Source organism: Anser brachyrhynchus, assembly GCF_964034855.1.
Source record: "Anser brachyrhynchus genome assembly, chromosome: 9".
Lineage (NCBI taxonomy): Eukaryota > Metazoa > Chordata > Aves > Anseriformes > Anatidae > Anser > Anser brachyrhynchus.
The window spans coordinates 8385915-8399428 of NC_137703.1; the positions used below are offsets into that span (position 1 = coordinate 8385915).

At 34.9% G+C, this 13514-nt stretch overlaps 1 protein-coding gene across 34 annotated transcripts in view; it reads left to right on the plus strand.

The window, feature by feature from the left end:
• LOC308199856 (uncharacterized protein) overlaps positions 1 to 13514 on the plus strand; it is a 288903-nt gene that overhangs the window by 140782 nt on the left and 134607 nt on the right. Inside the window, exon 4 of one of the 34 annotated variants that reach the window (XM_080604630.1) lies at positions 3254 to 4795. The exons of the other annotated variants lie outside the window; for them this stretch is intronic. Within the exon in view, the coding sequence (XP_080460756.1) occupies positions 3254 to 3304 (51 nt within the window). The 3' untranslated portion in view covers positions 3305 to 4795. Of the gene's footprint in view, positions 1 to 3253; positions 4796 to 13514 lie in introns of those variants that run through there. 34 annotated transcript variants of the gene reach the window in all.

A 13514-nucleotide genomic window follows, 5' to 3' on the forward strand; every position in this document is an offset into this window, starting at 1 on the left:
CAGAATTGTTTTAAGGTCCTTGTATGCATAGAATTTTGAAATATATTATTTGAATATAAAAGTAGATTATGTATTTCCCCTGTGGCTGGCCAAATGTCTTTCCAACAAAGGGTAAAATAAGAAGGCTATTTTTTTGTGTAAAAGAGTGATCTTTTTAGTCATGCTTGATTGCTTTTTCAGGACTGTCTCCATTTATAATGAGATATTCTTGGACTCATTTGAACCAGAAAGTTTAGCAAAATTGTTACATTTTTACATAAAATACCTTGAATTATTTAAACTGTCTCAAACTCAGTATTTTTTTAAATATGTGATATGTATTGGATTTTTTGTTTCACAAATGGAATATGACATAAAATGGCAATATATTTAGCATATTTACAGAAATATTTGTTTTAATCTTTCGTACTTGTCAGCACTTCACACTAATTTAGTCTTATCTGCTTCTAAGGAGTTATACAGTAAAGGATGCACTTGTTATTCAAATCCCTGTTAATGTTCCATATCGTAGTTTGGCAAGAGAGCTGTTACTGTATTGGGCTATGATACAGGAAAGTTTAAGTTATCTGTACTTTTCAGAGAACTTGGCCTAGGACGTCTGTGCTAGAGTGACGAGAATAATGAGGAGAATTTACTTTTATCAGCTGTTTTAAATGGTATCACAAAATCTGTTCTGAAATAATGTTTTTAAAGGATCTAACATGCAAATAAATGTACATACCTTGAGAAAAAATGTATTTTCATTACAATCACAGTCCCCAGATAAAATGGTAAATATGTTATGCTTTAGGAATATTTATTTGTAGTTTAAGATATATTTCACAATACCTACATTTGTTTTAGATTTGGAATTTAGGCAATCATAATTCTTTGCTTAGCTCAATCCTAGTTCTTGTATTACTATATATCTAATGTTTTCAATGTATTTTGTAAACTATTTCATTTTAATATTAATAGAGTTTTCTTAACCATTTCTGTACTTAACAAGCAACAATATCTTTATCAGATGTAAATCAAGTATCAAAACCCTACAGCAATTCTTTTTAAATGAACCAATTGTTTGATATTCACAATTTTATTTTACAGTATATCATTCAGGCAGCATGAGAAGTAGTTCTTTTACTTCTGAACCCACAGCAAAAGCTGTGTCTCATATCTCCTGTAACTGTCCATTCTTTTTTATAAGATTTATTTTTGCCTGTGGTGCTGAATTGAAAAAGTCACCCAGCTAAAATGTAGTTACTTCATTTCCAAGTAAAAACAATAGTGTTTTCATGTCCATACTTATTATTATTCTGAGAATGTACTAATTTGTTACATCCAAGATGACGGTTAGTTTGGTCCATGAAAGAGGCACTGTGCCAACTACTGCAGTTAAGTAAAAGGACTTCTTTCATGGAAAGTAGTGGGACAGAAAGTAGCCTGCAGTGCAAGTGGGTACGGGGAGGCAGATTGCCAGCAGAGTCATCCTGGTATCAGGCTTTACTGTGTTGGGTTCTGAATGAAGCTAAAACTATGATTTCACTAAATGTCGGCATGGGCAGCCAAATTTTCAAGCCACTAGTGCTCTAAGGAGCAACTGATAAATGTTTTATCCCTTCAGGCTGTAGTTGATGTTGCACAAGGATTTTGCATGTGCTCAATGCATTATCATTCTTGGCATTAAGCTTAGATAATTGTCTACTTATATTGAGCCTGTAATAGCAAAATACAAGTGAAGAGGCATGTTTTACAAAGTAAAACTATGAAATAGGTTTAGCTATATTACTATGGATTTTTTTTTTTGTTCTATCCAACTGAATTTGAATGAGAATGAAGTATGATTCTATACCTTAATTCTGCTCAAACCAGGGTGGTCTCATAATTTTGTTTTACATGCATGACATTGCTTAAGGTCATTAGTTGTAAATCTTAGTATAAAAAGACTGAAAATATATTCAGTACTTTGTAGTTACCGAATACATATTTAAAAGCCTCTATGAAAAGTCGGGACCTACATGGCAGATTTTCAGTTACTGAATGGTCAATTTAATGATGTAGATTAGCTGTATCTAAACAGTAAATGGAGATAGGCTGTTGCAAGGCTTTGATGAATCTCTCTGATGCATATCCCAGTTGATCAATTTTCTAATTTTAGAGATTAGTATTCTGCTTTTCAGTCCTAATATGCTCTCTGGTTACATTTTATTTGACATTCAACTTAGATGAGGTGTAACTTTATTTATGTTTTTCTTTTGTTTTGCTGTAGCTAGTCTAACAAACAGAAATCAAATTCAAATTCGGCCATTCTCTTTTCAGTGGCTAATGTAATGGTCTTATTTTTTCACTTATTTTTTCTTAGTGTCACCTGTCTTCTAATTAATTCCTTCCCTATTGTCTTAAATGTTTTAAAGAAAAGTGGATTGCATAGAGAGATTTTTTAACAGTTGAATTTAACTATGCTAAGAGTTTAACAGTGAAAACTTATAGAAAAATTACTTCTTTATCAGACAACTACTGGAATAGTAATACCGTGTATAGTATGACCAACTTTATTATGTATATAAATTCTCTTTACATAGTGTCTATTGAGAATATACAGGGAGCTTTATGTGTAAATATTAAGTATTGTTTAAATAATTTAAGAAAAAATCCTATATTGTTTTTATTGTTCTTGTTGGAGCTGAAGTAGTTTCTGTAAGTGTATGAATTACTTTTTTTTTTCATTTTCAACATGAAGGCTACTAGAGTCTATCAAATTGATAAAATACCCTCTCAGACACATGCAGATCAAAATAAATTATCGAGAATGCTATTGCTTTGTCTTACGAGGGTAGGATCTTTAACATACAGAATAATTAAATATTTGTAATAAGGCAGTTAACTCGAGCAGTTTATTGCTGTGATTTGCAAAACTGCGTTGAGCTGCTTTCTTTTCATTTCAGTGATGGTGGAACAAACATTTCTTTAATAAGGCTACAACACATTCTAATTTTGTTGCAAAAGCTTAGATAAGGATCAGGCCCCCTCTGAATCACTGCCTTGACCTATGACATTGAAAGTGCTGAAGCGCTTTGGCAAAAGAAGAGTTAGTCATTCATTATTATGCACAGGACTTTCCAGTTCTAAAGGGGCTCTGTGCTTTCTCTCAGATAGACTTTGTTTGTTGGAAATGAGAACTGTATTTTGGCAGTAAAGGACAAGAACTGAAGCAACTCTGCAGGCAGACTCATTATGATATAATCCTTCATTAATCCTTATTCTCTATTAATAGATCATGACAGAAGTTTTGCTTTGGTTGACCATCTTCACCAGCAAGCAGTGAGAAAGCATTACTAGACAAAGGTCCAAACTCAGCTTTTATGGCTATCGGTTTATTTACAGTTTTGAGAAAGTATGTATGATAACCTTTGACAAGTTAGTGTACTAAGTGATCTGTTTTCATTGAGTGCAACCAAGCTATGTATCTTAAAAATGTGATTTATCTGTCTGAAAATGGATTACTTATGTGACTCACCTGGCAGATAAATACAGTGTAAACATCAGGTGTCGATTGCAGACTTGCTGCACGAAAAATTGTTGTTTTTTTGTTTTGTTTTGGACAGGATCAGGAGAAAAACTTGGAACGTAACCTTGGACTGTGTTAGAATATCTTTTTGTAACAAAAACATTATTTTGCTTTTTATTAGAATTTTTAAAAAACGTAAGTCAAGAATAATGAGGTTCATATTCACCAAATGTAGCAACATATTGTTCTTGGCCATTCTCAAGTCATCATAGACTGACAGTGATGAAGGACAAGTGCACATGAAAATAAAAACAAATATATTTAGTGTATTATTGACCATTGACTAGGTTGTGCCTGGTTCTTGTTAGAGTTGGATTTATTTGCATTAAATCTTGACTGTGCCGTTATACATGGAACATAAGAACAGTTTACTTTTCTACTGAGATATTCCTATAGGGCTGCTGCTGACAGAATAGGCTAGTGGGTGTAGTTATACAAATTACACTTTGGAAATATTAACACATATTACAAACATGATTTGAATATAAGACAAAACAATTTCTGAATCAACTGTCTGCATTCTACAGAAGCTATATTGCATCATTTGTTTAAACAAACTGCAGTTTAAATGAACTGTTCTTTTAAAATGCAATAATCTGTGAGATTTTAATACTTTAATGAGGTAAAACAGACTACCTCCATTGCCTTCTGTGAAACTATGCTGATTCACTTCCATTGCGAACTTGACTACAAATTTTATTACATCTTCTTATGCTTTTGCCTCTCTTTGTTATGGATATGTTCTCTGTAATATATGATTGATGGGGGAAAAATGGTGTAGAGTTTCCAGAGTTTTGGAAGTTGGTTTGAGAAGAGCTGCTTTTTCACATAAAAGTATGTTTGATCTTTGAGATAATTCCAGGAACAAATGCCTAAAATTTGGGGGAAAAAAGTATGTCTGAAAATGTAATAATTATTTAAAAAAAAAAAACGGGGGGGGGGGTGGCAAGACAATAATTTATGTCTGAAATTCTCCATATATTATTCTTTCATGTAATTTCTTACCATTCTGACCTTTCTGGTCAAAAAGGTATGAAGTATGAATAGATAGAATATATTTCCATAGGGAAGCTTCGTGATCCAAATAGAGGAGATAATGCAATGTATTTTACAATTTATATTTTTTACTACCACTTAATGTGATACGTTACACAAACAAAGGTTCTATATTTGCTGCATACTGTGTGAAACTGTTGTCAAGTTTGTTTGTGTTGTGTTTTTTTTTCCCTCTGCAAATAAAATTTAATAATTCAGCTTTGCTGATGAGAATTATTTTTGAATCTGATTTAGTCATAGCGTGACCTTTCAGATACGGTGATAGAGAAGAAATGGGAAAACATAATTCAGAAGTTCTAAACTATTTTTCTTGTACTCTTGTTTTATTCTTCTTTGGGAGAATGCTCAAAAAAACTAACTTCTGTTCTAGGCTAGCTACACATATGCGGACATAAAATGTTGATGGCTTTGACATTAGCTAGTTGTAGATATATAAAGGCCTTAGAGTGTCCAAGTCCTGACTAAAGATCACTGCCTCAGTTCATCTGATTTTATTAGTTGCTTTCTGAAGAAATTTCTGATGGTAGGCATTTTAATCTAGCCAACAAAAGACATAACAGGTTGCAATGGATGATGCTAACACCAGACAAATTCAGTCTGGAAATAGGGTACCAATGTTTAACTTGGAGACTAATTAACCGTCAGAGCAACTTACCTAGCAACAGGCTGGAATGTCTGTATTAAACTTTAAAAACAAAACATTTATTCAAATAGATATTAAGCCTTAAATGCAAGTAACAGATTGAAAGAAATATGAGGTGAGCTTCCCCACTGGTCTGTGTTATATGTGGCTTTAAATCAATGCTTGTATTTTCTGAAGTTCATACCATTCATAATTTACTTTATATTACTGTGTGTGATTCAGATATAATCCTCTCTGATTACTGAAGTTTCTATGGTGGACAAGGAGAAAAAGAATGATTCTTCATGTTCTTAAGTATTAGAAACTGGTAGCACCATCTCTGTTATCCTGCAAGAACTTGAATTGCTGCTTAAGTCTATTAATAGTAACCACTATATTGTCTTTCACTTTTGCCTCCCCAGTACTCTTATTTTGGCACTGAAATTATATATTTGGAAAAAGGTATCCTCATTTTTCCTGTCCCCCCTTGATAGTCTTGGAAAATAAGTGGGGTTCAGGACACCCAACCAGTAGTTTTCCTAGTATGTCATATCTTAGTATTCAATTTTATTTTTATGAACACCATGGTAAATTCTAGGATGTCAGGTATGCATCTGTATATCAAGGGTTCTAATATTTTTTCTTCCTGTTAGAGAGAAGTTTTCAGAAAATCAGGTACATATCAAAAGAGAAGGGAGCAAATATATCTATACAAAAAAAAAAAAGGCCTACAACCATCATGAATTTTTCAAGTTATCTCAGAAAATATAGAAATCTTATAGCTAAAGGCAAACCATCCCAAGCTCACACCATCTTTATGAATAAGGAGAAATTTTGACAGAAACGCTTAAAAAAAAATCTTGTTCGTGCCATATAACTATGAGACCTGTCAAATCTCTCTTCAGAAACCTGGTCTACCACAGTCAGGTATGGCTATGAGTGCTGTTTCTGGGTCATAGACAAGTTGTCAGTCTTTTACACTATAGTCGCGTCAATCTTCAATTGCAAACCCCATTACTCCTTCATTCTTTACAGAGCTTTCTGAAATGGCTCTGTAATAGTAAAAAGTCCTCACACTTTCTGATATTGGGAGTGAAAGGTGGTTTCTCGTCCAAATCAGAAATGAGGTGGTTTTGTTTTTTCAAATTTTGAAGAAAAAGGAGCATGGAAATGAAATTTGGTTGTAATGAAACACAGTTTTGTTCATCCAGAAGCTAAAGTTCAAGAGGGCAATGCTGGTCACCAAAAACAGCACCCAGAGTTCAAAATACTGTTTTCTACACCTCAGAAATAGTACCTGAGATGGTGGTAGTTCAGAATCGTATCAGTTCAAAATCCTGTAGGCATTCATTCAAATTCTAGCAGAAGCAACAGAATACTTTGGGAAAAACAATGTATAACTATATATAAATTGAATACAGTAGTTGCTTTTTGCAGGTGTCTGAAACCACTTGAAATCATCTCTGCTTGGTTTTCAACTTAATTTGAAAGTAAATATTTGGACATTAAACCTAATAGCATCGTAAAGAGCTTTGAATCTGCATCAATGCTTGTATTACTTTCCTCAGGACAAATTTGGGGCATTATCACCTCATTTTTCTATTGGTATCTAATTCAGCTGGGATGATGACAGCTCAGAGCCAACATACCATAGTCAGCCAATATGAAACCACATATCATAATGCAACAGTGGTCCCATATAGTGCTGGTTAGGATCAGCACGTACTCTTGAATGCACTGTTTTTCTTTATCCTGAAATGTCCCATGAGACCTTCCACTCTTTTTTTTTTTTTCTTTCTTTCTATGCCTGTAACTATCATGATTGATGCATCATTGCTGGACATGAGAGTGAAGGAGTGAAGATGGATGACCTTGAGGCTTAATGCTTGTGTGTTCAGAAAGAGAAATGTAATTGCATGATAACATTTGTGAGCCCAGGGTGATTTGCAAGGCATGTAAATCCTTAGTGCAGCAAATTTTAGGAGAGCTGATATGCAGCCAAGGCTGGTGCTGCTGTAGCCATATTTGTATAAGCAAAGAAAGCAGTAGGAAGTCTTCACCCTTGAGCAGTGATGAACTCTGGACACAGAGTATCAGATACCAGTTTCCATTCCCATAGTTCAAATACCTATTCACCTGTCCCTCTGAATAGGTAGGCAGAAAGATTTAGGGACGCTTATCTTTTTTTAAAACGTAAATGGGAAACCAACACAAAATTTTATTTCAGATTATGATGACTGCAAAACAGCTACTTCTGTAACTCCATCTAAACCAGAAGACTGTTTTTTTTTTTTTGGGGGGGGGGGATGTTTTTAATGTCAAATACCTGGGCTGAAAATATCAGTTCAGTCACTTCTTGACCTATCTGTACTTTTTGACTCTTTGAAAAGTCAGGTAATGTGTGTCAAATCTTATTTTGTATTCTTCATGCCAAAGGCAGTTTTGGTTCCCAGGTATACCGTGTGTTTTAGGCAATTGTTCTGAAATGCTGTGCTTTATTCTGAAGTATTACACCCTGTCTGTAATCTTTGGTTTGAATATTTTATGCAATAAAAAAGTAATCAAGTAGATTAGCTATATGCTTTGGGATCCTCATACGTAATACATACATTCAGTAGCTCACTCAACTGTGAAAGAAGTTCTTACCCTGTAGTAGCTGGACTGTTTCGAGGTGTTGCACACATGACTTTCCTGCCCTCTTGTCTGGATTTTTTTTCTCTCCCCTTTGACATATCTGTAGCTTCAGTACTGAAGGGAAACTGAGGTGTAATAGATGTATTTTGTCATTTATATGCCATCATAGAAAGTATGAGTACTGACAGAGAATGCTTGCTCAATTAATATTGTGGGGCACAGTGATCTTTGCTTGGAGCTCATGAAATGTTATAGGGCTTGTATATGAACTACAAAGCTGCCCTTCCCCTCGATTAAAAAACTAAAAATAAAAAGAGGTTCAGTTACCATAATAAGTTCTCTCTGACTTCACAGGACGTGATATCTCTGTGCCACTTCTGACTGGGTTTCTCTGCATTCCTGTTTTGTCAGCAGTAGATGGCAGATCCTTGTTGCATGTACCAAAGCAGTCTTTGTTACAGTGCCAGTCAGGGTCTAAGACAGTAGTGTGCTAGGCTCCATAAAAAAGGCATTTGTTGATAGGACAGTTGATGCTACTAATTAACATAAAAAGTATCACTTCCCAAGTCTGACTCTTCTGTAATGTCTTTCCACAGTAATTTTTTCTCCTGGTTCTTCTACTTGTGGCAATATATGGAATTATAGCTGTAAGAATGCAGTAGAGAACCAAAGTTATACATATTTGTAAGCTACATATGCAACTGGGCAGCTGATCAGTGAGCCTGTAGTTAATGGTCTGATGGCAGAAAGTAGAGATTGTTGTGTGCACCAATATTTTTCTGGCACTAGAAAGAGCGATTCTGAATCATTTTAGGCTCTGGGGCTGCATGCATGATCCAACACATGGAATATGGTGAATCTAGATATTCAAAGGAAAGTGAATGGAAATTGCCATTTTTTTTCATGACAGGAGAACGAGTTTGCCACAGTGCCAAATGAAAATCAAATATGTGCAGATTTGTTCTAAAGATCTGTCAGTAGCATTGAAACTTCTGGTGGCCAAAGGATGAATTTCAGATTCTGAAAGAAAACAACTAGAAAAATGGAATATAACAAAAGTAATTGAAAGCATGTGATCCCAGGTCTTGTGCACAGATTTAATTAAGATCTCTGCCTTCAAATGGTTTTGCCAAGCAGTTTTTCTAAACCTTAGGCAAAATAGGTTGGCTAGTCCACATTTGGAGGCACAGGCATTAATTTTCATGGTACAGAGGGAATCCCTTTGTTCAGAACTATGTTACTTCAAATGACTATTTCATTAGGGTGAATATTTATGTAAATTTTGGATACGCTCTGTGTACTGGAAAAACTCTTCCCGAAAATATGTAGCACATCAGTAATGAGTTGTTTTTTCCCTCTCCCTTGTACAGTTCTTAGAGATGTAAAGCAACACATCTTACGTTTCCTCCCCTTTTTTGCACACAGAATAGAAATTACAGCTACAGCTTAGCTTGTTTTGCCTGTGGATCAATGCCAGAAAGCAGTTTTGAAGGTGTTTTAAAATGAAGACATCTGGCAGCTGGCGTACTTACAATTCATTTGCCAAAGACAAGTTGCATGCTGTTGGAATTTTCAATTGAAGGTCACGCACCAGGTAAAAATCAGTCAGGTGGAGCTCGTGTGTGGTGAACCCACACACTTGAAGAATTGTTGGCTCAGGGATGTGTGGGTGGGCTATACTGTGAAGTATGCTTGTCTAATTTTTCCTCTTTAAAATGTGAAACTCAAAGCTGAAAAGAGGTCAGTAAAGCTGACAAGAAATCACAAGGCTATGACATTTCTGTGGAACCACCATCAATTAGTTTGAGCAGAGGGTGCCCAAAAAGAAAAAAAAAAAAAAGGAATAACAGAATCTGACATAATGTTTGACAAACACTCTGCTGTCAACTGAGTGGTCACACAATTTTTACTCTCATTTTTTTCAGTAAGAAATAGCTTAGAGGATTATTTGTATACAGCTTTCTACTGACAGTGAATTAGTAACAGTGTGTCATTGTGCATTCACTTGCCCAATGACAGCTCTGAGACTAAGCTGTTTACATTAATTGATGTTTAATGGTATTAATGCAATATGTTTTACCATTATAAACTTTCTCTCTATCAGGCTGGTTGCTTACTAAGTTACTAAAACTTTCTAAATCAAGGAACCTGCACCCAGAATAGCATCTTGTATGTTTACATGTTAAATGCTTGCACTCTTTTTGAAATGGGGAAGTGTTGTTCAGTTTTACTGCTGGGGGGGGTGGGAAGTCTTCATAAAAGAAGCTCCTTTTGCTTTAGTAGATCTACTTATGATTTGCATCAAAGTATAAAAGAGGAAAATGAGGCCTAGGATAAATATGTGCTACAACCTGTAAAAGTATGAACATAGCAGATTGTTCTGTGTTTTGCTAGATGGAAATCTTAATGTGGCTTTTTAGAAGGTTTTGCATTCAGATGTTTTTTAGGTTCCACGCTAAAACAGTTCGGACAGTGTTGGGTTTGCTGAGGTATGAGAATAAGAAAAAGTATTTGCAGTACTACTTCTGAGAAGCAAAGTTCAGAAATTAATAGAGCAGCATTACTCAGTAAGATCAACAATACGTCTCCTCAAGCAGTGGAGAGTATTGGTGTTTTTTTTTCTTCCTAAGTACATAAAAAGATACTTTTGTCATATTTTACCCAAAGCTCTTCAGCAGAGGGATCAGGGATACCAGTTGTTCCCTATAGATCTGTCTTCTGGAGTCTAGCCCCTAACTCTTAGGCTGACTGAGAAGTCAGCTGACTGCTGAGACTATGACCTTTCTGCACATCTTAGATGAGGAGCAGAAGAAATAAAGGGATGTTTGATGGCAGTATGCAGCACAGGTACATGAACTTTTCTGCTTTTAAGGGAGTTATTTGGTACTGTTTGATTGCACTGCCGTATGGACTCATGGCTAAAATGCTGAAGAAGTCATTGGAGCCAGAAACCATCAAACCCCAGTAGAATGTTGTTTGAGGCAACATGTATTGTAGAGTTAATGAATCTCTTTAAGTAATTTGTTGTCAATAGAGACTAAAAATGAAAAATAAAATGAACATTTATTTAATACCCCCAAATTTGATGTCTTCCTAGGTAATACTGAAGCTATACCCTCTTTCTTCTATCAAATTGTAAGCTACCTATCTGGTACTCATATGTTGGACACCTAGACCTTACAGCAGTCCCTGTAGGTCCTCCTGTTATGTCCTCTTGCAGTTTGCAGGTCAACAGTAGCAACAGTAGCATAATGTGTCTCAAGCCTTGAGCATTACTGTAAAAAAAAAAAAAAAAAAAATGGAGAGAGAGTAATTTGGTTCAATTACTTTGAACCAAAGACTTTGACTGGTGTCAAAATTAGGTGTACAAAAAAAAGTGAATCTGTTTCAGTTCTTGAGATGTGTTACATAAATTGTGTAAATGTGGCATAGTGTAAAATACTGGATAATTTTTTGCTTCATGTGAGAGGAAATGCAGAGTCTAAAGATGAAATATGAAACTGCTTTCACATGAGGATCTAGAGAAAATGCTGATGATTTGTCACAACTGTTCATCATTGTGCTAAACCTGTTTTGTTTTCCTGCTCAAGTTCCTGACAGATAATGGCAATCTGACATTCTTACTGTTTTCATTTTACTGAAAAAAAAAAAAAAAAAAGATCTACAGATAAGGGGCTGAAACCAAGTAGTGTTATTACATTACAAGGCTCTTAGTCTCTAAAGATTGATTTCTTGAGTAACATAAGCAGTTTCTGCTGCAGTCGTGAATATTTTGAAGTTGTTCTTGCTTGATGTGAAATTCCATTACTGGCTGAAAGAAGCCTAAACTATGTTTACCCTGCAAAAAAACATCTCCGAGCACATGAAATAATATAAGTTGCCCCTATTAGCCAGCAAAGGGGAATTATAAATATTATGTGGAACATCTTTAAAATAATGTATGTAAGGAAGTATTCTGATCTGATTATAAATAAAGATTTTGTTAGCTTACCTTAGGCTTCTAGGTGCCTGTAGGAATGACAAGTGCCTTTCTTTCTGATTTTGATGTAAGGTATGATGCTTGCTAGACTTACACTTGAGTGTGGCAATGCATGCATAACTTTTTGACTCAGTTTCACTATTGACGCTGCTTTGTGTGTTATCTTGGATCCTTGAGTTGTTGCAGGAGGATACAGTTGAAGTCTCAGAGAATATTACAAGTGTGCCAAAAGGCTTCAGTGGTAGCCGCTGGAGCCTAGCACTTGGTGTGGTCTAAATATAATTTAGAGTCTTGGTACTCTATCTGATCATGCCCCAAGCCTGTTCCAGTAGTGTCTTTCCTCATTGATTCTAATGGGAGCTGAGATTCCCTAAGCCACTTTGCTAAGAGATTTTAGTTTTGCTGACAAATTGTAAGCAGCGTGAAAACTCCTGATATTTTGAGGATCCCTTCTCCTTGGGTGCCAGCTAGAGCCAGTTTTACCTCCCAGAGTACCTTCAAAAGCTCTGTGTAGTGGAGATTCTACTTTGAGTGCTGTATGCATAAGAATGTTTTCAGTAATGATTTCTGAAGCTTTAGGGGTGAGGATATTAGCCTCATGTCTGTGTTTTGATTATGGTGAAAGGTTAGCTATAAATTCAGTGTTCTTATTGCAGCCTTTCCTTCCCATGATGATGTACTTGGTTTAGTTATTGTTTCTGTTAATTCTAATGCCACCTGCTGCTGAGGAAATGGCATGTGCTTTATAAAAGGAATTATACATATTTTAAAGGATATAAATTCCAGTCTTTTAAGAATAAAAGTGGGTATTTGGTAAGTAAGAAGTAATACTATCTTAGAATGCATCTTCAGGACAGAATAGATCCAAGCACATACTGAAAAGATAGCAAGACATAGCTACAACTGCACTGTGGGAAGATTCTCTCTCATGTATATAAATACATATATATATATATATTTCTCTCATGTATATATATACATATAAATATATGAAGCACTCTGCACAACTCTGGCAATATAGAACAGGATAGAAGGACTGATACAAATAAATTTTAGAAAGAGATAAAGGATATTCAGTGGACATGAGACAGGCTACAGGTGAAAACTTCAGAACTTTCAGACACTTCTATTTTTCTTTTTTAATTGATTTTTTTGTCTGAATGTGAGCGTTTTGTTTTCTAGCTTTGCTATCCTTGATTTAAAAACTGTTCATCTTTGGTAAAAGTATGCTACTTTAAAGGGAATGAAAATTTGAAGTTACAGGATTGATGGGTGACACGAGATTTTATGCAGGGAACTTTCAGTCACAATACATTCTTCTGAATTTAATTATCTGGACACTCATATGGAATGAAAAATGCTTGACAAACAGAATTAATACTAATAAGCATTATCCTAAGGAAATAAGTAGTTAGAGACTAAAGACTGAACAAGATTGAATTTGCTTAAAGACCCTGAAGAAGTACTTCAGTGTTATGTGAAGATGAGCTAAAATTGAATAATGTTGTAGAAAAAAAAGACTATAGATATAATGAACCACTAAGAAACCAGTACATAGATATGCTGTAGATCTAAATAAAATCCAAGAATAATGAAATTTTGCTGAAAAAATTATAATTTATTATAGTGAGATGATTCATTAATGAATATTCATTGGGAAAGAGAACCTTGGAAAT